The following is a 27,599-nucleotide window of genomic DNA, read 5'->3' as shown; positions in this document are numbered from 1 at the left end:
GAATTTCATTTCAGGAAATGAATGCAAAATAATACGCAAAAAAAAGAAGAAACGAAATGGAAAAAGAAACGGGAAACAAATTAACAAATTTGATTTAATCAAGTGGCATTGGAACACAACTAAGGAACGGTTCGTGTCTAGACTAGCTGGCTAGCTACGCTACATTTTCTAAAGGGTTTTGTGGGGGACGCACCTTTCGGCGCATAATACGCTTGCTGTTGTTGTTGTTGTTGCTGCTGTTGCGGTGAGAGTGCGTGTTGTTGTTGCTGTTGTGCACTGGCCGGCGGCATTGGCAGCGGCAGCTGGGCACGTGCCACAACGCCACCGCTACTAATGGCCGCCTGCACACCTCCACCAATACCACCCACGCCCGCCTGCTCTGCATACCCGCCATGCGCTGCTGCCGAGCGCGGTCCGGCGCTGCTTTGTGGTCTGCCACTGCTACTGGGACGAGCACCTCGTCCATCGCTGCGTCGCGAATTGGCAGCTGCCGCCGCCGTTGAAGGATGACCCGCCCCGCGACTGCCATGACTGCCCCCTGTGGGCAGCGGGACAATCGAGTGCCCGCCCTGTTGGCGGTCCCATTCGTGCGGGTGTGCACCATGATGATGGGAGCGTGGATGATGACGACCAGGTGGGCCACCGCCACCTCCTCCGCCACCACGCGGATACTGTTGCGCCTCATGCGCTGGCGGTGGTATGCTGCGCGGTCCAGCGCCACGCTGGTGTGGATGTCGTTGCTGTAAAGCGGAATGGAAAGATTAGTTGGAACGTTTATTGTAATTCGCCAATTTCCGTGTCCTAACAAACTGTTGCGAAACGAAACGGAAACGGCATTAACATTTTAGAAAAATTGTATTTATATTTTTAGCTTTTCAATAAAAAACCAAGAATTAAACTCTGTATCTACTTTCATTTGATAAACCTTACCATTCTGCGCAACGTATTCATGGGAGCACGCAGTGTTTCACTAATGCGTCTTGCTCGCCGTTTCTTGGGATTAGAGCTGGGCGTATGAACCGCACAGCATTTGATGAATGCGCCCATAATCACTATAAAGCCAACACTCATCAGCACTACCAAATACCAGTTCACGGTAACCCATTCGGCAACTGTGAGCAGAGTCTCGCGATTCAACAGCAAGTTCTTAAGTCGCACTAGCGGGCCATCAGCATCCACGGCGCGGCACTTGAGGAACACATCGCAATAGCCCTGGAAATTATCACAAGGCGAACCAGGCTGCAAACTAATGCCGCCCGGTTTTATGTTATATTCGGCGGCGAATTCGCTGGTGCTGCGACAGGTGGATGTGTTGTTGCCCAATTGGCAGGCCAGCTCGCACAACTTGCGTTTGTTCACATGCGGTAGGCTGGCCGAGGACAGGAAGCACTTGGTCATGTTCCACAGTAGGCAAGGGGAGCCGCTGCACTCGCCACGTATGCAGAGGGCTGTGCCATTGTTGCACATTGTCTTGTCATCGCGATGCTTGGGCTCTGGACACTCGGCCGTTGTGCCATTGCAGGTGCTGGACCAGGAACATTCGGTCTCCTCCTTGCACTTCTGATGGCTGTTCATGGGAACAAACTTGCAGGATTGTGACAGACAGCAGGGACCCTGTGAGGGGGAGCATTGTGTCTGGGCGCGTCGTGTGCAGCCCTTGGCACTGGAGTTAATAGACTGATCGTATTCGCTGATCAAACGTGGGTAGCAGCAATTGTCCTTGCATTCCTCATCATTGAAGCCGCAGTCACATTCCTCGCCGGATTCCACAATCTTGTTGCCACAGAAGGCACCCTCCGAGGCCTTGAAACAATCCCGCTTGCTATTACCCACCAAGACATCCAGCACATTGGAAATGTTTCGTATGGAGCAAGGTGAGAACTTGGAATTATTGGGTCTATCACCCGAAGTGGCGCTGGCGAACATAATGTAGTTGCCATTGAGGCCCCCTGGACGGCACTCCTGCGGGTAGTCGTGCTATCAGATAAAGGGAGAGCCTCGTTACTTTTTGTCCTTAACTGGTATGCCACACACTACTTACCGGTGATCCAAAATTATGACCAATCTCATGTGCCAGCGTTAGCTGCGAAACCTTTGGCGGCACTCGACTATTATAGTTGACAAACGTAATGATGCCGGTATTGAGCGACCGCTTTGTGCTCTGATACTGTCCACCCACAGTCTCTGTATAGGTTTTGTACTTTTCACAAATACCGCCAGACGCACCTGAAGCGCTGGCTACCCAGGCCAGGCCCAGAGTGCCGCCCGTGAAGTCTCTGTTATGTGAAGAAGGTATTGAAGGAATTTTAAAGCAGTTAACCCATTTCGCTTACCTGTATGTGAACACATAGGCTAGACAGAAGTCTGAGTGATCCTCCAAAGAGTGCAAGTTCAGGAAGTTGGACACATCCATGTGCTCGTTGCAGAAGGCATTGTGGGGGCCATTGTACGAGGTGCGACAGGCAGAGTCATCGTCAATTTTGATGCGTTGCACCTTTTGGCAAATAAACAGAGTTTTGGTAATTAATGAGATGGACTAGAGCAGATAGGGTATCTTTAAGTTAATTGATATGGTTTCTTCTATGCTTTATTCACTCACTATCAACAATTGTAAGGAAAATAAAGAAGAAGGAAATGTTTTATGTACTACCTCTACCTACCTCATATGATTTTTAATTAAGACGTCTATTAAAAATTGAAAACAGATTGCCATGCAAGGCTTATAAGTTCGAAAGACACCGTATATTAAGTTGTATTTGTAATACTACACTCAACTCTCAGCGAAGCTGCTAATTAAATTGATAAAGACCCGAATGCACACCCTTTATGAAGTATCCTTTTTATATATCTTTACGGGAGGGAGTTCGTAGCTAATGAATTAGTTACTTCACATTGGCACGTCAATTTCAACGTTTGTGGCACCGTAGCGACCCTTTAGGGTCCTTCAATGTTTGCTTTTCCTTTGCACCCCCAGTCATTGTGTGGTGGTCCCTTGCACTCACCTCAAAGCGAATGTTGCGATGCACACTGCGTCCATCGAATATTGTGTTGCGGTAAATGTAATTAACGGCCGTCACATGATGGGCAATCAGGGATGTGATTTCCTCGCGTGTTTTTTCATCCACCTCGCTCCTGTGACCGCGATCGTGCTGCAGAGAAACGGAAAATGGGCAGATATAGGGAATGATAAGTTAAAGCAAGCAATTTAATATTCAAATATATGCATGTATACGAGTAAACTCGTGAAAACGCATCCACTGCTGCTCTTTAGGCGCAGTCATAATACAAATCTCAAACGTGAAATAAGTGCGCTTGACATTTGTGTAAACAAGGACTCCCACAAACAAAATAGGGAGGTGGGCCAGCCAGCCAGACAAACACAAACAGACGAAGAGCAACCCAATCCAACTTAATGCTCCCCTACCCCACTACCCTTCTCGCTCCCTCATGGCAAACACTTTTCAAATATATTTGTATAAAAATGCAAATTCAGCTAAACTCGTCGAATATTTTTCCAAAATTTATACGCCTTGATGCGGGTGGTTAGAGTTTTGGGGCCTCTACCCAACGGCAGTTTTGGCTCAAAAATCAAAACGCCGACAGGCACTGGCGAGGCTGTCGCTGACGAAGAGAGACAAAAACAAAAACAAAACAAAAAAAAAAGGCGAAGAGGAAAATGCGGCACGAAACGCAGCGCGAAACAAATGCGCGAATTATGCAAAACTCATTTCAAATAAACAGAAAAAAAGTGCGAGAGCAAGGAGTGCGACAATAGAGACGAGAACTGAGGACAATGTTGTCGCAAACAAAAAAATTTTTAAACGTAAATATAAAGTGCGCGGCAAAGAAATTACATGCTGAAGAGCAGAGCATGGCAGCGGGTCCTGATGGTTGATTGAATGCGCTACAATATTGAAAAGGGCTGACATTGAATGGGCAATATATCGTCCATAGGGAACAATATTGTTTGCCGATATAAAATGATATATGAACCGAAAGGGGTTTAAAAGGGATTCTGTGCCGTTACGAAAGAATCACAATCATTCTTTCGCTAATACTGAAACAGCATGAGATTTTTGCAAGTCAATTGGTTTACATAATAAGTACGAAATTTTACGGTTATCGTTTTAATAAATTATTTTTTAAATACCTCCAAGGCTTTGTTGGGGGCTTTATTTTCAGGGAGTCTTTCAAATTTCAAACATTCTGTAGCTCTTTGCTCCGATGGAAAAAAATTTAAATTTGTCAAAAAAAAAAAACAAAAAAAAATACACAGAGGTTGACATATATGGATTAAAATTTTTGTCCCGTTAAAATGCATTTGCTAAGATTCCCTAAAGATTCTTCTTTGACTGTCAAATTCTTTAATTTTTTATTTAACTCAACCTTTACTACACTAGCAGTTTTTGGAATCTAATTTTTATTTCGAAGACTTAGTACAATTTTTGTTTAGGTTTTCTAAAATATTTAAAATAAGTTTTAAGTGCTTTGCTCTTGAAGCCAACTACTCCATTCTTTCTGTAGCGTATCAGTCAATTTTTGCTGTACATATTTACAAATAAACAAAACACAAGCAGCTCACTACATCGTCTGCCCAACTGTACGTGCCTGTCGCCGCCTGCCACTTCTATATCCCACCGCCCCCTGCTTGACAGCTCGCTTGCGCGCTTTTGTTTTATGCCAGCCCCCAAATGTAAAGCGCTTGCTCGTAAAAAAAATTGTAAAATTCATGGATTTTGCTTTGTTTCAAGAGCCAACCAACTCCAATGTTCCATTCAGCAGGGGAAGCCTGCTTTGTGTGCGTCCATACCCCCGCTCCGCCGCTAACGCAAACGCTTTTAATTTGGCGCACGCGCTGCTATCGCTCCCAGCTCCCTGCTCTACCCCCAACCCTCACTATTTCTTCCATGAGTCCATGATGGCATGATGGCATGATCCATGGCCATCAAACTTTCATTGCCTCGCCCCTGCAAGTATGCAATGAAAAATGCTGTTGCTGTTGCAGTGAGACTTACATCGGCAATGCCCTCGCGTATATGCCGCCAAATCAATGGATCCGTTTGTATATACAGCGAGCAGGTATTCTTATTATCCTCGCGTCCACGTCCAGAGCCCGATGTGCCGCCTGAGCCGCCGCTGCCGCCACCGCCGCCTTGGCCGGAGTTGCCGCCATTACCAAGACTGGCGCGTCTCACTCGCTCATGAACCAGCTCATGCCAGTCGGCGATATTGGCTGTGTTGCCCAAACGGCGACCGGTGCTGGGATCATAGAATGCACCATCGGCAAAGTTCGCCTCCTTCGTGTACTTCTGATGGGGAAATTTGAAGTCATCATCGCCGTTGCTGTATTTCTTTGGCGGCTGCTGCGGCGATGGGGCTGATTTTTTATGCTGCTGCTTCCGTTGCAGCTTCTGCACATCCTTTGACATGGGCTCGGGCAGCTCTTCAACCGCTGAATTTTGTATGTTCTCCATCCATTGTGAAACTTCCTCCGTTATGCCGCAACCGCCCACGTGACCTGCAAAAAGCAAAAAAGAGAGAGATATTGGAAAACGTAAGCATTGTGACTGAGTGAAAAATAGACATCAAAATGTGTGTTGTTTGCACGACGTTTGGCAGAGCATTTCGTTCGAATGGCCACTCCTCAGCTTCGTTTTAAGCAAATTAATGCTGATGCAGTGTAATTTTATGCAACCGTAGATGGGAGAGAAAAAAGAACTCCTTCGTACTACATACAACGAAAAATTATTTATGGCGTGCGCACCGCACAAAATGAAAACCACGAAAATGTAATTAAAGCGCGAAAAACGTACACAGACACACACACACACACACACACAGGGCACAGCACACCACAAAGCGCAAAAAACAGAGGCAGAAAATGTGAAAAAAATAAACCACCGAGGCAAAAAATGTTAATGCAAACGCCAAACCAAATGTCTGTGTGGCGTTTGAAAAGGAAAAACAAGCAAATAAGAAATCTACATAGTGCCATACAGCCGACAATAAAATACTCTAGAAATCGTATTTCTGCCGCACTCAATCAGGTTTCATATATTATCCATATAAATAAAAAATATTGATGGCAATATTCGGTTAAAAAAGTTCTCTTTTTTGAAATTAATTACAACATAGTAATATTTTTAAAATTCTACTTTAGAGGGCAGTTGACGATGTTTCACAACTTTTTTACATAAATCACAAATAATGTCCAAAGGCTTACTTTTATTTATATTGACAGTTGATTGGGATATTCAATCAACACATTGGGGTAAAAATCCATAAACCAAATGTAAGTCGATTAAATATGGTGTACAAAACTCTTTAACTAATATTCCCAAATGATTTCGACAGTGAATTATTATGGCAGATCTACGATTTATATTATTTATAAGCTATACTTGTAAGTTCTATTTTGAATAGCTATTTTGAAGTTTTTTAGATTGTATATTAGTTATTTTTAGTTTCTGTATTTAATTTTTTAGTTAATTTATTTTTATTTTAGCTATTTAGATTTTCTGTTTGCATTTTCTGATTCCATTTGTTTGTATATAAATCAAGTCGTCAATGAAGTCAACTATGGCCGCATACATCAATAAAATTTTCCTAACTATACTATTGTTAATTGGATATATCTGTACGAACTTAGATTTCTAGGGTTTCATCAATTATGTTCATCCAATACGCCGCATATATTATTTGTGTACACATCAATCAATATTACAATACAATATTAAATTAGTATATGTACAATAGCTAATGAACTGCAAATATGCTGATAAAGAGTGACATTTTAGATATGGCGTGGATTATAATTGAAATTTAGAACTTTCATTTTGATAAGAAGAACGTACCGGAAAAATTCGTTCCTACAGGCAGACATCTCATCTCCCTGCATTTTGTGGAGCCAGTCACAAGTCGCGCTTTAAGCTTAATTATAATTTTTAACCAACTTAGCATACCCATTTGATATTTGGGACATGAAGAGTATAAAAACAGTTCGTGAACAAATAGCTGCATACATTTTTGTTGCTTCACTTTAAGCGTCGCGGCGAGCCGCTGTTGAAGCGGAATTTGTATAATAATTATAATATTTACAGCAATTGAATTCTGTTTTAAGTGCAACTACCGTACTGGCCGACTGCCAACCATTTCTCGCAACCCACCCGCAACTTTTGCCCACAGGGAAAGAAGCTGCCGGCACTACGAATTGTGTCAACACGTTGCATTGTCTTGGACACAGCGGAAATTTTTAATAACTCCAACCGGTAATGAATATTTATTGTTTTTATTGTTTAATTCGTGCGGCATCTTTTTTTTTAATACTTTTTTGCTTTTATCTAGACGCGCATTATTCTTTACAATTGTTAGCGCCGTGCGCTTTAAGAGAGGTAATGAAATTCTTTATGGTTTCAGCAATTTACATAAATTTTATATAACTTTTGCACTGTGGTTGTGGGGGGAAATGATGCATCAAGGTGGAAAAATTCTTTTATGCCTGGATTTTATTGCTTTAGGTTGTGTACAATGTATAGAAAAGGCTGGTGGATTTATGGAAAGCTAGCGGCTATTTACAGATTTTAATAAAGAGGTTGTGGTTAAAATTTGAAGTAAATATTTTGAATTAATATATGAGAACATATTTTTCTTACGTTTTGTATTAATAATGGTAATGAATGCATGAAATTAAGGAAGCCGAAATATAGAAGAACCTAATATTAGATTGTTCTTAAATAAAATGCGCTAACTTGGCCTTTTCCGATATCTCACAAGCCAAAGTCTACCACTTTCAGCTTTCAGAATTAAGGGGATTTTTTATTTTCACATAGGACGACAAAGTCTTCTGTCATTTGCTTGTTTCAAGAATTTGAAAGCTGTCCGTACCCTTCGACTTTCAGTAATATTTGATGCTTTGACTTGTAACGGAAAGAACACAATTGAACACAATTGAAGAAAACTGGCAACTGAATTCGCAATTCTAATTGAATTGTTGTTATTTATTCATTGTCATTAACAGATACACTTATATTAATTACAATTTAAATCAATTTTGACCTTTTCCATATGTTTATATGTACAAATGAGTATGTATATGGATTTCATAGAGCAACATTAATCTCATCTTAATGATGCCACATGAAACTCTCGCAAGAGCTTTAAATAAGTGCTTTAAAACAATTGGAAAAGTTTCAGTTGCTCTCTTTATTGTAACTGCCTTGCTTTTTAGCAGCCCATAAAAGTCGACTCCTCGTCCCGTACTGACCGAGGGACCGACCAGTGTGTACACACAGCTTTTAGCGAAGCTATAAATTTTTATTTGGCCATTGCTATTGTGTCAAGTCGTGGTCGGAAGGGGCGGGGAGAAACTCGAACTCGAATGTATGTACGTATATGTGTGTGTGCAGCATTATGCCATTTCTTGGCGCGCACTTCTTGCCTCTCGTTCTCATTCCTCAGCCTCTCTGTTTGTGTTTATTACAATACTGCTAAAACAACAACAAGAACAGACTTTTTGTCCTTTCTTTTGCCTTTTTAATGTAAGCGCTCCATGCTGAATAAACAGGGTGGGGGTGGTTGTTTGGTGTGTGCTTAAATGAAACATTCCTCCCCGCAATGTAAATGCTGTTGAATGCAACAGCTACAATAACAACAACAACAACAATAATAATAATACCAACAACAACAACAGCAATGCCGAATCGCGCTGTGCCAGCAACGTTGCCGCATTTCAGCAATAGTCGCGACCTACACCACGCAAAAATATGCAGCAGGTGCAGCCACTAAATACAGAGCTCTATGGCTCTACAATGCTACCAGTGCTGGGCTGGCTTCCGCATATACTCCTTCTTTTTCTATCGCGCTTCATGCCCCTCGAGTGTAATTTGCATTTCAAAGGCGTTCTGTGGCACATGGCAATGTGGGATAAGGGTTTATTTTCTCTTCGTCTTCTTCTTCTGCTGATATTTTATTTTCGTTTTCTTTTTTTTTTTTTTTTTTTTTTGTTGCGGGGGAAGGTGGCATCTTACTCCAATGACCCGTTTTTATTTCATTTTGTTGCAGTGACTCTACTTTCTTTTTTCTTCGTTGCATTTTTTCCTTTTTAGGTTAGCTTGGACAGCAGCTTTGTTGTTATGTGTTTGTGTGTGCGTGTTGCATTCATGTAGGCTTCAACATCGTTATCTGATGTCGGCTGTCAGCCGCTATACACCCCCCCCCCCCCCACGCCATCTGCTAAGATGTTGTCTGATTCTCGGCCTTTATAATACGCGCGCCTTTGCCTTTGCGTGCCACTCGCCAAACCCATTCACTCAGCATTCAACTGCACGGTGGGTGTGGTTGGTGGTGGCGGTTGGCACGATGTGAATATCGATCGGTAATTGAAAACAATTTCAGAGAAATACAATTCATTGAATGTGAATAAAATCAGCGGATTAGTCAGATAGATGCCACAAAATTGGGCATCAAAAGTCAAAAAGTCATTTACAATTCGTTTCAAGTTCCTACAATTCAAATGTAATATACTTAGTATATAGAGGCGCACAAATTCCACCAAACTAGCTTTGTTTGCCTTAAAACTATAAAGCAAATACTGAAGAGTTTGCAAGCAGGTGGCAACACCTTTAAATTATATGCTTAAGGGCAAAATTAATTGCACAACTCACAAAAAAACACATGCAGCAAACCACTTTGGACAATTCCTGCGGATTTCAGAGTCTAATCGTAGCTTCAGCTTGCATATAAGATTGGCTTATCATGGTAAGAGAGAATGAGACATTTTCCAAAGTTATTCAGGAAGCTTTTCCAATTTTTTTCACTATATGTGCGAGATTCTTCCACAGTGTGCGTATGGAAAATATGGGCGTGTGTATGTGTGTGCAATTTCTGCATTTGAAGTTATCTGCCCCGCCCCTTTCAATCAACAGCTGTTGAGTTGACTTGAGTTTGGTGGTGCTCCTGGTTCTGATTCCGATTCTGCTTCTTCTGCTAGTGCTTCGTGCGCTTCCTTTGCCTTCTGCACTTTTCATTTTTCCAATTTTTCTACAACGATGCCACTCAACGCCTATTTTTTCCACTCCACTCTTCTTTGTGCCTTTTTGACGTCGCCAGAGCCAGCCATCGTTTGAATTGTCGATGGCGCTGGTATTCGGAGCTCCAGAGCCCAGTCATCACTTGCCTCTCTCGCTTCATTTGCGCGGCGTTGATTGCCGCTGCTGTCACACATATCACTCCACCCCGCTCTGCCCCATCTCACCCCCTGCCGCAGTGATGTCGCTGTACTGTGTCCTTTCGCTCCACCATGAGCAACACTTCAATCATATTTCGTTTTAGCTGCATCGTCGTTGTCGAGATTTCTTCACAAAGATTAAAGTGCACTTTGGTGTTATCTTTGCTTTGGCACTGCACTGCAGCTACAACCCCAATATGTACTCCACTTGCACTTGTACAAGATTTCTTTCTTTTTTATACTCGCATATATATATTTTTTATTCATTCTGGCTTCTTTTGCTCCAATTGCACAAAAGCCACGCATTGCACGACTTATGAATTTTACAACTTCCGCTGGGTTGACAGCAGCAGGCATCAGGCAGCTTAGGTTTGTTCGGCGACCCGACCCGTCTCCTCTTCCTCTAGGCCATTAAACATGCGTCGCCATGGGATTTTTCGCACACATACCCCCACACATACATACATACTTATTTAATACAAGTATTTGCAATAAGTGTAAGCGAGACAAACAGCGCTCAGACATGCAAGCCGCTTTTGTAGCATTGCCCCGTCCACTTGTGGCCTCCTCGTGCAAGAAGGTGGCGCTCTATAGCAGCGACAACGACAGCAACAACAACAACGACAGCAACAAATGAAAAATAATCCCAAATTCAATTGCAAATGAAATTGAGGGCAAAAGACGCTATAAATACATGCACTGCGCAAATTAAAGCTCAGTTACAATTTAAATAATATCAAATGATGATGGAAAAGGTAATATGAAGAAAAAGACCACCTCTTACTTATTATTCAGAATTTGAAAGAGTGCAGTAAATAATTCAAAATCGGACCTCCATAAACCATTTCAGGTAGAAGATCGCACACATCTTACCAACGTAAACACGGTTAAAGGTGTACTTGGATTCATTAATCGTTAATTAACCAAACAAAAAAAAGAGTGGTGTGCTATTTGCTTGAATTCTGCTCAACCATTTGTTGTCCCCAGTGGGTTAAATTCCAAAATTCGGCAGGTTTATAGCTTACCAGACTAGCTAATTAATCTTCTTCCATTTAGAATTTAAAAAAGAAGTAAGGCAGCAGCTCAATGGCAAACAAGAAGTCCCTTTAGTTAAATGTTTTGAATGGAATATTTGTAAGATTTGAAATTACTTTCATGTTACGTTTTTCGTTTTTCCAGGATGGAATTTTTTTTTAGAGTGTATATGCACATATATTCTTATGTACATACTTATGTAGCTAATACATAATACACGCCTACATCCATAATCCCAAAAGACCCCAACAGTCGGCTGCTTGGCCATTGTTAACGCTTTTATAAAAATTTGCGCTTTAAAATGTGCCTGGAAAATAAAAATTCTGTAGCATACAACTGGGCGTCGAAGTTTAAGCGTTGCTTTAAATTATATATATTTAGATGGGTGTGTGTTGTTGCGGGGCGTTTTTTCTCATCACTTTTCTGATTTTGTTGTTGTGCTGGCATGTGCGTGTGTTACGTGTAAACACATTTCATATAATTTTCCCTTAATTTGCTTTTATTTTGTAAATGATTTGATTATTTCTTCATTGTTGTTGTTGCTACTGTTACTGTTACTGTAGCTGTCGCCATTGCCATTGCCGTTGCTTTTGTTATTTGTTTTGTCGTCAACGGCAGTAGCAGTTACAACAACAACGACAACCAACAGCAAATGCCATTTGCTTGTCTTAATTTGTTTATTTTACCTCTGTTGTTCTCATTTGTTGTTTGCATTAGTATTATTATTTGTTTTAATTAAAAATGTTTCAATTTGCCACAGGATTTGCGCACAAGAGAGAGAAGTGTAAGTAACCAAGCAATTAGCAAAAGTTAGTAAGTCTTGACACACAATAATCGCCCAAGGAGATTTCCACACACGGTGCAATGAAGTGAATCGAAAGAGGGTTTGTATTATAACATTTTAAAATTGACTTACTGAAATAAAACAACTTGCTCTTTGCTTCACCCAAAGCTAAGTAATACAAAACATATCAAAAATGTGTCAACTATCAAGTTATACTTGTAGTAAGCAACATATTAGAAATCGTAACACATTATTAGTGTATCATGTGCCTGCGATGCGGTTCAATTTAGTTGCTTTAAATAGATTCTGAGATATATTTCGATTTACGCATCGACCATCTGAGCATACTAAACGAAGAAATATTGCTTGAATTACGAGTGGGTTAGTATCTTAGTATAGTAGATCTGCATGATTGGAAGCTGATTTTGAAAGTATTTAAAAATGTGTTTTTTTTAAATTTTCCAATTTGTTAATGTGGCAGTTATTGTAAAAAATATTTCTTCAAATAGATAAATCAAGATACTTAAAGAGTTCTAATTAGGTGATAATACTTCAGGAATAAAGACTTTTACTAACTTCCTGCAACACCAACGCAAGCCATCACATGCGCCCCAATCTCTACTTCTCGGACAAGTTCTTCTTTGGCATTTTCCCAGGCAATCTGGAATGTCAACCATAATTTCAATTTGGAAATTTGATAATATACCTCTATGCTTACATTGCGCCCTCACCGTATGAAGGACGTACAGAATGCAAAGGATGCAAACAAAGAGAAAACGCTGAGTGATCATGACGTTAAATGTTCACTGTTAAAATGCTTCTACTAGGTTTATTAACAAAATGTTTATTCAAAATGCCAATCAACAAGCTTTTTAATAATGTAGCGAGACATAAGATATTAGTCATGCGACATGGATTTTAACTTTCAAGTGAATTTAATATTGCATTTAAGAGAAAATATCCATATATCCCCTGGCTTAGCTTTTAAAAGAGATTCTTTTAACTGTGCACAAACGAATTAGTTGCTTTAAAAGACTCAAAAGTGAGGCGTTTAGTAGTCAATAATGTGATGTTAAGTTATTTTATACACTAATAATATCATGGGTAGATTTTGCAATTTTCATTTACATAGATTTAAATAATTTAATAATAAGTGGGTCCCTATTTTCCAATCAAACAAATAAGTAATTCGTTTCAAACATAGTCATTCAAAGCCCTGTCATCTGATTCTATTTTAAAATATGAACAATTGTGGCAGAGGAGCCTAATAATGGCATAATGCTTATAAAATCATTTTATTTATCAGCAGATTTAGCGCTCATTTCCACGAAAAACTATATCATATTCAAATAATATTTTTTTAAACTCTTTTAGTACGCTTATTAGTTTGTTTTCCCCCCAAAGTTTTCAAGTCAATATCGTTTTTCCCTTTCATTTCACTTTTCTTTTAATTTATGCCACTGTGCCGTTTAGATGTTAGCTTTTGAGCTGAGCAGAGCCAGAACAGAGTAGCAGCAATACTCGTTAACAGCACGAGGTCAGCTTCTTCTCATTTACAATCCGCCACAAGTTGCTCACTCGTTTTTCATCTTGTATATGTAATCTGTCTTCCCGATACACCCACCAACACAACCAACACACACTACTGGCCACTCAACTCAACTCGACTCAACGCAGCAGCGTCACCTGCGCGCTTTAACACTTCCAGCAGAAAGCCACACTCAAATAGCCACTTTCGCCAACAACAACAACAGCAGCAGCGGCAGCAGCCGTAGCAGCGGGCAAAAAATTACGCATTTCAGGAGCGTCCGGCAACAAAACGACAGACCCAACAACGCTTCGCCATCGTCTATGGCGACAGGGCTGCCAGGCGCATACAAATTAGTTTTTTTTTGTTGCCCAGATCCAGCAGCGTGCGGGTGTCGGTTGTTTTTGCCAACAGAAACACATTAATATTAAATACAAACGCATACATATGCATGGGCATACATACATATGTATATGTATGTAAATGTTGTCTTAATAATGTCTGCTTTACATCTTTTTCATATGTTTTTGGCGGAAAAAGAAGAAGATGAAAATTGAGCAGCACTGGCATACAAAATGAGCGACCCAGAGCGAATGGATGGCAAGCAATTGAGATCGAGTGGAAATAAATTGGCAACTTTCGTGAGAGGTCAATTGATTTACGAAAAATGTGATTAGCATATATTTAAATGCAGAGCTCTATGGATTTATTGCCCATGAATAAACATACACAGCAGTAATTTAATGAAGCAGTTAATAGGTAAATCTAAATCACAATATTCATGACAAGGAGATTCGATTAATGTCTACAACATGAAAATCCAAGCGGCACTTCACTAATCTACAATCACACACAAGCTTTAAAGATATAGTTTTTTAAAAGGGAATATCAGCCCAACTATAAAGTTTGAGTCCATAGTACAAGATGCTAATTATTGCGCACAAATTTGTAGACCAAAAGTTATTTGATTAGAAAGCAGAACTCGAACTGCCATTATCTATTTTAAACGCAGTTAAACATTGACAATTGGGAGTTGTATTAATCGCGAACTTCTTCTTGTTAAAAACTACAATAAAACTAACATAAATATAAATATTTAAAGGTCCAGATTGATGTAATTGTGCGGTAACAAAAATACAATAGAATTAGGCGCCAAGTAAATAACAAGATTTCCAAATATTTCACCCACAATTAGGCTTAACATTAATTTATAACTGTTCTTAATTAATTTTAAACATCTGGCGATTCCTACTTCAATTGAATTTCAAATCTTTTCTAGTTGTTTTTATCAAATTGTGTTTTAAATCTTATTTATTGTACTTGAAATGAATATGACGACTCTACTAATATTATTTTCATTGCTGGTTTCATTTAAAGAGAGTACCTAATGAGTCATAGTTATCTGAGTAGGCGACCCTATCTTTCCTCTCTTCTATCTCTGTTTGTGTGGGCACAAATAAAGTTTAAGAATACAGCAGAATTGCCCCGAATAAGTATGTATCTACATTCCACTGCTATTACCATTCCGAAAAGAGTTAAATATAGTATGTATACCCAGTTTATTTTTATTCTCTAATTATTCTTATATTATTGATTTTATTTCAACGGAATAGTACAGAAAATCAAATAACGCAGCGCGCCTGAAGTGACTGGCAGTAAATGAAGTTAAAAAGTTGGCCTACTCGGATCGTTGGAAGGGTAGGAATGGTAGCCAACCAAGTGCCTAATTGTTAAGCTGTTAAATCTCTGCCTGGCTGGCCTGCTGTTTTTCATTCAAGTCAAGTACTGGCCAAAAGATAAACAAAACGTGAACAAGCGTCGAAGGCTTAGTTAGAAGGTAAAAGCAAACCGGTAGCCAAGCAATTTGTGGTCAAGAACCAAAATAAAAGCAAACGAGGGGCGCAAATGACAGGCCATCAAAGAGAAAGAGCCAGCGGGAGGCGGTGAGGGTGAGGGCAGTGCGTGCAAATGGCGTAGAAATAAGCCAAATCTATGGTATAGTACGCTATGGTATGGCATGGAGTATTGGGCACTAATTAACGACAGAGTAATTTGCAATGCCAGGAATGAAAACGAAACATTGAGCACAGAGCAAGCACATCAGTAGTCAGAGGCCAAGGCACTGGCATAGAATTAGAAAAGTTCATTTGGCAACTGTTTGGCTTGCGCCACTCGACATCGAGAGGTCTCGACCACTAGTACTCCCCCCTCGCCCCTAGAAATTCTGCATGCAAGGCAAAGTGCAATATCAACAAAGGACAAGACAGAGAGACCAAAAGACAGACAGACGGCCAGACAGTGGGACCAACCGAGCAGTAAGAGGCGGAAAAATGTACACAGAGAAATATGTCGAGTTGTCACACAAAGTAAAAGTTCCAATGGGACATACGGCTGACATTCGCCAAACAGGAGGACGAGGCACAGAATTTTAAGCTGCGACGAGTGTGTGTACACATGTATGTATATTTAAGTGTGCGAGTGTGCCGGTAATGCCCAAAGATAAGAAAAGTTGGGCGGGTGACACTTTTCTGATGAGTGCCAGGGACGCTTGCACTTGCGATAAGCGGCAGGGTTTAAGAAATGAAATGTGCAAATCGGGCCAAAGTGCATGCATTTTATATACATGCATGTACTATATATACATAGGTAATATGTGTAGTACGCATAGGTGTGTCTCTATGTTTGCATGTAGGTATTTACATGCTACATAACGTGTGCAGACATTCAAAGTTGTATGGAACTTCGTTGCATGCAATTTGGCAATAAAACAAATGAAACATTGCGGTCACTACGCACACACACTTACAACTATGCATACATACATACATACAGCAGATGCGCTGGAATATCAAATAGATGTATAGCCATATAGAGATTGGCAAATACAGCGGTAACAGGAAATTGATACGCAATGCACTGTCAAAAATAAATAAATAAGGAAATTGTGGGGAAATTGCCAAAAAATTACAAAACTAAAATTAGTTCCCGATGTTGCGGTAGGAAATAAAAAGCAATTCGAGATATAAGTGAACATAATTGCGAGCTTTAACAGCAGCTGTTATTTGGGACTTAAAAGTTTAACAAGTGTACTAACATTTCGATGGATAAATGGTAAACAATATTTGACGCAGATAAAGAATCAAGTCAAAAGAAATACATACAATTTTTGGTTAAACAAATAATATTGCTTAATTTATATTTTAAACTTAATTCTTCTCTGTTAATCTCTTTAAATATAACTTAATATTATATAGTTTACTTCATTTTCGTATAAATTATCGAACTATTTTGTGCATGTTGAGGGGGAATTCTGATATGCGACTAATTATTTTGGTTAAGGTTCTTATTTGTCACCCTTGGAAAAAGTTGCACATCTATTTGAAAACTAACTAAACTAAATGTCCAATCTATGTACAGTGCAGCGTACAACAATTGGAAAGAGCAGTACAAGATTCATTTCCTCTGTTGCCAAACCAAAACGGAAGCAACAAATATCATCAAGCCCAATTGCATTTGTGGCCGTAGAGTGGAAATATTCACTTGTCCGACTGGGGTTTTTGGTTTGGCTTCTGTGCGTGTGTCTGCATTGTTCCTTCCCACATCAACTGTGGCTGTTGCGCTCCTGCAGAGCATAAGTACCAGGGGACAAGTACATTAGATAGGGGAAATAAACAGCTCAGACGATTGGACACATACCAGTATACGAGTACACATGGTAGAAGGTGGTCGGAGGAGACCAAGAGCATGTTTCTAAATAAACTGAAGTGCTGGTGCACAGGCTTTGATGAAACTGCTTTATGTTTTTGCTTGTCATTTCGTTTCTATCTTGTATATAGCTCAAACATAATCTGGCTCTGTTAACGAGTGCGAAGCTACTTGTTAGCATTTCAGCAGAGACAAGGCACACTTCAAAATCACATGCAGACACACACAAATACACAGCGCAGCACAGCAATACAACTTTGAACTTGTTTCGAATTCAATTGCTACATTCAAGTGTCTTCTACACACGCATACACACACACATATATATATATATACATTTCGATATATATGCTCGTATGTAGCAGCTGGTGAAATCAAGGCCCATTTACCTCTCCCCCCTTGCCAGAGCCGCCTATGACAATGTGGTAGCTGTTGTTATTGTCAGCGTCATTATCAAGAGTCTAACACCAGACGCCTACCACTCGCCTTACTGTCGACTGTGTTCCCAAAATAACCAGTAAAGCACTTAAAATAGACCGCATGACAGTCGACGGCTAGAGGGCTGGACTCGGACTCTCCACTTGGCTACCATAATCGATCGCCTAAAGCGTTGTTTAGCTCTTGAAGTACAGTCAGCGAAATTATGTAGGGAAAGTGTTGACTAGCCAATATTTGAATTGTAAAAGAGCAGTAGCAGTATATTTTCCAAAACTGATGCCACAATTTATTTAGGTTTCATATTTTAATTCTCCCTCAGGGTCCCACAACCATTTCTGGAAAGCTGATGCCACAAATTCGAAATTATAAAAACGTAGCATTTAATATTTTAAAAACTCTGAATTATAGTCGAGTCTAAACGACTGCGTGCCTATCTTTCAATTTTATATTACTAAGAACTTGTAAATGTATAAAGAATTGTTTTTAAAATCTTAACCTTTTAGGGAACCCTTTTTAGATTCCGTAAATTTAAATCTTTTTTTTTCTCCACATGTATCTATACTATATCTATCTATTTGAAGTCTCTGCTAACCGCAATTTTCAGTTCAATTTAGAATCGTTGGTAATAGTTTTCACTCTTTTTGCTGTTGCTGTACGGCAATGTCGAAGCACTTTGGGCGAGCAAAGTTTTCTTTTGCAAATTCACGGGAATGTGCGTGCAACGGCAAGTTAAATTTTGCATATGAGAACGAAAACGGGTGTCGCCTTAGATTGTAGACTGTATGACATGGGTATAAGTTATTGTTAAATGTGTAATGAATAGACATGCTAGGAAAGAGATATTGATTTTTTGAGCTGTAAATTATGGATAAGGAATCGGTTTAAAACACCATTTGACTGACAAATATGTACCTTATGCTATTTAAAAATTTAAACAAAAGTTTAAAATATAAAGAATCGGTTTAAAATACCATTTGACTGACAAATATCTACTTTATGCTATTTAAAAATTTAAACAAAAATTTAATAGACATGAATTTTAGTTCCCTATTTAGAATTCAGTTTTCATACTAACGGTGGAGTCCCGTTTCCCCATTTTATGTTTGAAGTTTCGATATGAGCTCGAAAATTTGTTGATTAACTTGAGTCTACATATATCAGTAATGTTACTCTACTAGGAAACTTGCACAATTGTGTACTTTCTTTTAGTTTAGGCTCGACTGGGTTCGAAACCAAGCTTAATTTGGATGAGTAGAAAGTCAACTTAATTTATTTACATACACATATGTATTAACGAGTGTATATATATGGACAGAAAGAGAGAGAAAGAGAGAGAGAGAGAGAGAGTACTGCACTTATGCCCATTTTAATTAAACTCAAACATATGACCCGTAGATTCCCCAAACGCCCATTGAACTGCCACAGAGCAAGGCAAGAGAGAAATGGTACCAAAAATGTATGGCCACTGCCTGCGGCAGCAGTCGAAATACAAACCGACATAGACAAACACACACATACTATATAGTACATTTATATACATATACTATTATGTATGTTTGTCTTTCGAAATACAAGGACACTGGCGACAATTCAAACAGAAATTTAATATTTTAGTAGTTAAATTATTTGACACTTGTAATAAAACAAACAACTTGCAGCAAGACTCGCCAGTTGCTCTACCAAAAACTACAAGGACGACGGCAGCAGAAGCTGTGGAAACAACAACAAAAGTGCTAAAATGCAAAACTTTTGAAGCCGTTGCACAAACCGCAAAACAGGCAAAGCCAGGGGTAAGACGTAAGAAGAAACCTCAAAATTTCAACTGCGTCTGTGCATTGGGCTCTGCCTCTTCCTCTGCTCCATCAGTCCTGCTGCTTGTTGGCCGACCAAATGTTGTTAAATAGCAAAAGCAAAATGTAAATATAAATTTTCAGCACAAAATTTATGCATATTTTGAAGCTCGTAAAATTTGAAAACGAGAATGGGAGAGAGATGTTCGCCGAGGTGGCTGCTGGCATGTGTGTTGTAAATTTTAAAATTGTTTAAAATTGTCTGCTCCTGCTGTCATGAAGGACATACAGGAACTGCCAGAGACAGGCGCCAGAGTTATGGTATAAGAAATTGTGTGGATCTCGACTTCAAGTTGTATTGCATATGAGTGGTTGGGGTTGGGGCTGGAGTTAAGCCGGGGCTGTTATGTAAGCAATGTAAGCTCAGTAAATCCAATTGGTCACATTACGCATACGCCATGTGACACAGGCATTACATGAAGTACAGACAGAAGGCCTTTATAAAGTGCATTTGATTTGTGTCTTCAATGTGTGTTTGTTTAGAACATTGAAGTCATTTAAGGTGCCACAAACTGTGAGGTATTAGACGCATGAGCATTAAAACAGGTATAAACTCAAAACAATCTCCAATTTACACTTCAAATATTTATGTGGAAAACATTTGGAAATGCATGCAATACGGCAACAGCCACAAGTAACTGTAGTGCTAAAATTGGGCCAGAAAATAACTTACAGTTATGCACAGCCCTCTCACAAAAGTGTCTATTTCAATAATCGTTTCTACGGAAAACAGTGCACCGATTTAAAGGCACACAGTTTTCAGATATTTTGCAAGGAAGGCGATTCTGCTTGACGTCTTGGACTTTCGAGACTAAAATATTGTTGTGCAAAGTTAACATAAACCATACATCTCCCATACATACTTGGGTATTTTTCTGATTGATCCTTGCTATTGGATAGTAGATTAATCGTGGAGAGATAACTATAAACGATAGAGTTGTACTATGAAATTCTTTAAAAAACCAGCCCCAGTTTTCGTTTATAACAAACTGCAAGCGCGGCAAACTGTGCTCCACACCGTGTGGTTCCAAAATATTGTACACAAATAACAAGAAATGACGGAAATGAAATTTATGACCATCATAATTTCTTGTCCACACAGTTTTTTCTGTCCTGTGTGGCCTGTCTATCAACCTTATGCATTTGTGCGAAGCGAACGGGCAAACGAGAGAACGACCGCAGAGGACACATGGCAGTGTGAGTGAGCGGGACAAGGTGTTAGGCGGGCGGTCAGGCAGTCGGTCTGACGAGCGGGCAGCCAACATATCAATAAATATTTTAAGCTGCAGCAAGTGCGAGGCTATGCGAAAATGCGCACGTTGCTGGTTTCGGGCTGGAGATATCCTGTTAGCTTGACCAGGGCGCTGTCCGAAACCCGAAACCGCGTTGAGCGCATCGAACGAGGCAACGGTGCAGAATGCATTGCAACGATTTTAGTGGGAATGTTCAACAATTCAATTTACCGCAAACTCGTTATTATGGGGGGCAAGCAGGTAAGCAGGCCATACGCACGTACGAGCACACACACATACAAACAGCCCGCATCCGTACCTGGACACATATAACCAATAATTGTTGCCAACGTCGCTTCCCAACTTCAACGTGCAAAATGTATTTAAGCCTGTCGCCATCAACGGCGCTTCCTCCACAGTGCGCCGCACTTCAGCTTTGCCATCTCGTATACATGCACATATATACATACTATAGTATAAGTGTATGTGTGTTTGTGTGGCTGTATTCTGCACATTAAAATTTATGCAAATGGTTAATGGCACGGGTTTGTGTGGGCGTTCGAACATGGAAAATTTTGTCTAGGTGCCAACAACGTGCCAGCAGGGTGAGAAGCATTAAATGACAGACCGCGGCAATGGTTGAGTTTGTTGTAGCTGTTCTTGCTGTTGTTGTTGTTGCTGTTGTTCTCATTGCTGTTGCTGGGGGGGGCTGTTAGCCCAGGGCAAGTCATAAACTGCCTCATTGAGCGGCCATGTGCAATGTGGGCAGCCGTGAGTGAAAATCTGTTTTAAAACAAGCTCTAGAAAATTGAGCTATCTCTTCCATAATTCATAATTCTCTTCCATACTAATGGCTGTCCATAATTGATCGTGACGTGGAAATAGACATCGCTCTTGCCTAAAAGCCTGAATTATGGCGAGTCTTTAGGACAGAAGCAGAGTGCTTCCTTAGAATAATAAAAATGCCCACCAAGGCTCTAATATTTATAAAATACATTTCTTGATTGACAACATTTTCAAGTAAAAACAATCTTACAAGCGTTTACTGAATCTTAATCCTCGGATTCCAAAATCACAAATTATCTTACTAATTCTAGTAAATGGTTATTTCAGAGTTTATCAGAGTTATTTTAGTCTTTCATGTCTAGCATTTCCTTTGAATGATTAAGGTTCATAATTTGCTTTTTATTATTTCTCTCTGTATTTAAATTTTCATTACTTTCATCTCAAATAAAGGCACCGAAATAGTCACCCTTAGGCATCCAAAATCAAGCAATGCGAACTGTGTAACCACTCGACTACCCAAACACATGCCAAAACATAAAAGTGGAGCCACAATGCAATGTGTTACAGGTGTATGTCTGACTGACTGACTATATATGTGTGTGTGCGGGTGTACGCGCGCCTGGGAGCTAGACAAAAAAGCCATTAAATGCGACTTAAATGTTGTGCTTTTCACGCTGTCTGCACTGCATTCTGGTGTGTTGTGCTGTGCGACACCGAGACGAGGCGAGGAAGCGTACAGTTTGTATTTGGTGTTGCTGGTGGTGTTGAATGGTGGACGCTTAGAGCACATTTTAATTTGCACATCCATTTATTAAATTTTAAAATCTAATTTGAATTTTCACACCGCACTCCGAAAACACAGGCACAGCGATGGAGGGAAAGAAAGTGGGAGAGAGAGAAAGAGAGAATGTGAAGTACCAGGATATAGACAGCGTGACTAAAAACTACAAAGGGTAACCAAATAAACGAAGTGTTTTACAAAACGACGACAAGAAGCCAGGCAGATAGACAACAGAAATGAGGAGTAGAAATAAACGAGAAATCAAAATGGAGTGTACACTTAGAAATGTTTGATGTAGAAACATTGGAAATGTTTATAGGATTTAAGTTTAAAAGGAACTCAGAACACGATTCTAAGAGAGCTCTGTGCAGCACAATCTAAGTAAAGGACTACAGTTTTAAACTTAATATTGTAAAGTAGGATACACACAAAGACATATTAAATAAATGTACTACATTATATAAATGGATGGGTCTTTAAACCTCCGACAACATGCTCATACGAAAATGGTGTGATAATCCATCCAATTTCAACATTTCACAAAGGACAACAAAATGTGCAAGTGTATTGTAACAGGATGGAACCAAAAGCAGCAGCAAGAGGAATTGATTATTGAGTGAGTGCAGCGGCTTTGGCATGAATCGAAAGCGGCTTAGGTGTGCTACACATATGTGCGCTTTGATGTTGTTGCTGCTGATGTTTTAAGGAATTATTGTCTGCCGGTTAACACATATGTGTGTATGTGGGTGTGCGTGTTTGTGCAACTGCTGCCACAAAAGTTATGGCACATTGGTATGAAGTTAATATTCAAGTCCCCCAACGTTGCACTTCCAATGCATTTTGCATTTCGCAATCAGAAATGACAATGACAGGCAGGCAGGCAGGCAGACAGGCAGGCATGCAGACAGGGGCAGCTCGAGTGATGACAGCAAAGTGAAAATTGCAAACTGTAAGTTGCATACATAAAATAGTCGGGTAGGCCGATTTGCCGCCTGGCAGGCATTTGGACCGGCATCATACAATTTGAATGGCGAGTGTTGTGTATGAAGTGCGTTTGTAAAGCTTGGCAGGGGAGAGCGGCGTTATATTTATGTTTGTTGTTGCATACTTTTGGGAGATTGGGAAACAACTGTGCAGAGTTATGCACAGGAACAAGAAAATCGTGAAAAAGGAAAACGAACTTTTAAACTATCTGTGTGAATAAAAAGAATTTTAAGTCTATCACAATTATTTTCAAAATGGAATCTATAAATAATTATAATGTATGGGTCTGATATCAAGCTGAAACTGTTAATAAAAGATTATTTTGTTTACTGTTTTGTCGACAGTTTAAAAGTCTGTATAAATGCAGCAATTAAGGTTGAAACTAGGTTTTTTTTAAGTTGTTTTCCTTCCTTTACCCTCAATATGTCGTTTATCTTAGTGTCACAATTTGTTATGGGCACTCATGAGTCTGTTCCAAGAATTTTGAAGCTATTCTTAACGAAGACTGCTTAATAAAATGTAATAAATGTTAAAACTTTACGAGCGTTTGAATCATACTCTATGCGTTCGAATATAAAGTAGCTTTTTGACAGAAAGTTGGGGTCTTAAAGAAAGGCAATTGACAAGCTTAACGAAACTAAGTGAATTAAAAATTAGTTTTTGAAGAACTTTGTATATATCATATAATTATGTACGCAATACATTTGGTCTCAGTGCTAGCTTTTGGCCATTAGTGTGTATTTATTATTCTAACTACTGCTTTTTTAGCATCATATACAAGTACACCCGTATGTGTGTATTCCGCTGACATTTCCTTTATTATCTTCAGCAATATCCATCAAAACACCTCTGGCATGAAACACCAGACAGCTGAATCAGCAGTCAGTTATTCGTAATACACGCAACCATAACAACGCCGCCAGCCAACCCACCTCCCTGTATTTTCACACTGACAATGAACATGAACCTCATTTGACATAATAGCAGCAGCAGCAGCAACAACAAAAAATATGAAAATAACTGCCATGTTGGCATGTTGCATATCACCATTTCATTATCTTTATATGTTTGTACGTATGTATGTACAAATGTCAATTAAAAGTAAAGCGTAAAAATAATAAAGCGTGGCAAAGTTTTATATGCTGCCGTCTATTAAATTTTTTGGTATTATAAAAAGGCTCACGCACACACACACATGCGCGTAAAAAAAGTTAGTCATGCGAGGCTTGTGCTGGTAGTTAGGGTGTTCGTTCACCCTGGCAAAAACAGTCCCCATTAAACAGCAAAACTTCAATTAATTTTTCACATATGGACAACAACATCGACCACAACAACTACGGCGCCAACTCACTCTGCACTGTTCAGTGAATTCAATTAACCGCAATTTCCATATTGCTGCAGCAGCACACAGCAGCAACCAACAAAACCAGCACAAAAACAAAAAATGCCAAACATGGCGCGTTGGCCGCTTTTCAGCTTATCTCCTGGCCATCAAATGCAATTGTGGTGGTTGGCAAAACAACAATAACAGCAACATCCCCACAAATTCGCCAGACAAAAAGTTCAGACGAGATTAAAAAAACAAAACCATACAAAATTGTTCCACCTTTTTTTGTGATCGACGTTTCAACATTTTCATAATCGTGTAATTGGGGGTACAGAGGCGGTAGGTGAAGAAATTTGAAATTAATTAAAACAACGTGCTGTTCTATTTACAGTGCGCCGAATAATTAATATGCTTGAAAAACATAACGTGCCCTATTAAAATATGTGTATATTAGTAGTTACCTAACCATATAACTCCCTTACTATTTTTCCACCCATCTAAATATAGTAACATAGCCAGGTTACTTTCCATTGGTTTAATAAGATCTCTCTTTCACTATGATATTTTTATCTACCATTTACTATCTATCTTTCTTTTTACTGTCTATTTATTATTATCTGTATGGCCTGATCGATCAGTAAATGCAGTTATAAAATTACTCCACTATCCAGTACACATTTTTTTAAAGTGTATTAACAACTATGCATATGAATGGCTGGTTAGCTTGTTTGTACTGTATAAATGTAATTGTAAGTCTCTTTGTTGTGCTCTGTAATTTGTCATCAGTAATTAATTTTTTGTTTTTTTGATTTTTCAGCCAGCAAGTTATGTGGCAGGAATAAAAAGAAGTCAATGGGTTGTCCCCAAATTGTTAGGCCACCTGGGAAATTAAAACAAAAACTTAACTCTGTTGTAATGTGGTGGAATAAATGACGTTTGATAGCTTTTTAAATTTACATATTAATAAATTTCTTCATAGATATCAATAAGAACTAGTTAAATTTGTATCCTATACAGTATAGTGATTAGTATTGTTACAAACTTTATATATTTAGATAAGAAGTCATAGGCTTCGATAGCATAGAGATAATGATCTTTGCCTTCCAGCATTTTGTGTAGCCTGTATGTCTCTGTAGGCTTAGTTCGGTCAACGAAAGTTCATTTGAATGCAAAAAATTACGGCAAATATGATCCACAATTTTAAGCAATTTAAATGGTAGCTTCAATCAAATAACGAGCACAATTTCCACTCGCCCTATTTCAACTCTAACTCTTTTTACTTGCCCTCTTTCGCAAAACCCGTCACTCACACTCACACACCCACTATACTATATAGTCGTAGTATCATTGCCCGCATCAGTTTACAACGCCACATTGGCGACCACCACATGCTCCGTTGTGCAAACGGTCAGCACTTTGGCATCAGCGCACTGACCGCGGGTGAATGACCAACGTTAACTTAATAGAAGTTGACACATGTCGCCACGCATGCAAAATGTATTCATCTAACCGCACAGTGGAAGAGCGCACAGATGACCGACCGACCGACCGGCCGTCGCTCGTGTACATGGGACTTCATGGACATGCTCGTACACCCACATCATACATACTATATGCTCTTTCTATGGCATTTTTCAACGCACTTGATTTTGATGTGTGCATGCCTGAGAGTACAGTGGGGGACAATAAAGAGTTACACTTCAAAATAATGTTCTTTAAAAACGACTATAAACGTATGAAGGCTAAAAATAATACACTTTATTATATAATTGTTTTTAATCTTATCCCATTAGTTACTTATGAGTCGTACAGGCAGACAAGCGGGCCAACTGGTCGAACCGACCGATAATCTGCCCAAAATGGAACTTCTTATGTCATAATTCAATGCATAGTGTAAGCATTCAGTTCATTCAGCAGCGGTTCGTCTTAACTTTTCTATTCCTTTCTTTTTTTCTGCACAACTAACTAAGTAAGCATGAACGTTTTCGTGTTTTGAGTTTAGATTATACAGATCTCTTTCAATTCCTTTAAACAGAACTATGTTTCTTTATTGAAGAAACTAACTCTCTTTAAGATACAAAGTAGGTTTACACTTTTTGATAAAGCCCCTTAACAGAAAATGTATTCATTGATTTTTTCTGCTAGTTTTAAAAATTTGTTTCGTGCGATTTAATTTCATTTGCTAAGGCCATAAGTACAACTACACGAAAATCAACTGCCTGCTAGACGGGCAGTGGTATTTTATTTTCCGACGATTAGCTGTTTGATTTCTCGGACCGGAACTGTTTGTCCACACATATATGTCCAAACAAACTATGCATACTTGTACAAGTATACGAGTGTGGTGCTTCGCCCGCCGTCTACCAATTAGCATATCTCGCTCGCCACCGACTGCCTGATTTGAATTCAGTTTAATAAAAAAAAGTATATTTCCGGCCATGGCTGCCGCTTGTCAATTTATTTTCTTTTTCCCTTCTTTTTTTGCCGGCCGGCTAGCAAACCCCTCCCATTCCCCCGCTACTTCCGCACCCTCGCTTCAACTTTCTTGTGCAGCTAACCATGAAATTTGTTTGTTTACAATTGCGCGCTGCTTCTGCTGATTTTGTCGTTCTGTCATCTGTCACCGGCTTGTTGTTCTTGTTGTTGTTGTAGTTGTTGCTCCTGCTGCTGTTGCTGTTATTGTCCCTCTTGTATTTGTTGTTATCAAATTCCGGAAATTATTGTATGTAACGCGCAGCGCAGTTTGTCTGTAAATCCGGTCTCTGTTTATTATTTTTTTCTTTGGCGCTTATTTAATGCTTCGTTGCTTAATATCGATAATAAATATACGCGCTGGGCTGATTGGCAGCTTTTTATGTACTTATTAATGACAGGCGAATAAATGCGCCGAAAACTATGCAAATGAAAAAACAACAACAAAAAGC

The 27,599-nt window shown here is 39.5% G+C and overlaps 1 protein-coding gene across 2 annotated transcripts in view; it reads right to left on the bottom strand.

The window, feature by feature from the left end:
• Positions 1 to 27,599, bottom strand: part of LOC115626402 (disintegrin and metalloproteinase domain-containing protein 10) — a 148,347-nt gene that overhangs the window by 2,146 nt on the left and 118,602 nt on the right. For both annotated transcript variants that reach the window (XM_030521765.1, XM_030521764.1), the window contains 6 exons: positions 5,016 to 5,518; positions 3,003 to 3,149; positions 2,334 to 2,494; positions 2,042 to 2,276; positions 931 to 1,977; positions 194 to 740 (listed from right to left, as the gene is read on the bottom strand). In XM_030521765.1, the coding sequence (XP_030377625.1) occupies positions 194 to 740; positions 931 to 1,977; positions 2,042 to 2,276; positions 2,334 to 2,494; positions 3,003 to 3,149; positions 5,016 to 5,518 (2,640 nt within the window). The remainder of the gene's footprint in view (positions 1 to 193; positions 741 to 930; positions 1,978 to 2,041; positions 2,277 to 2,333; positions 2,495 to 3,002; positions 3,150 to 5,015; positions 5,519 to 27,599) is intronic.

The sequence above is a fragment of the Scaptodrosophila lebanonensis genome, unplaced genomic scaffold, assembly GCF_003285725.1.
Source record: "Scaptodrosophila lebanonensis strain 11010-0011.00,11010-0021.00 unplaced genomic scaffold, SlebRS2 tig00000085-arrow-pilon, whole genome shotgun sequence".
Classification (NCBI taxonomy): Eukaryota; Metazoa; Arthropoda; class Insecta; order Diptera; family Drosophilidae; genus Scaptodrosophila; species Scaptodrosophila lebanonensis.
Note: the sequence above shows the minus strand (reverse complement) of the source record. Positions and strands in the feature narration are given on the sequence as shown.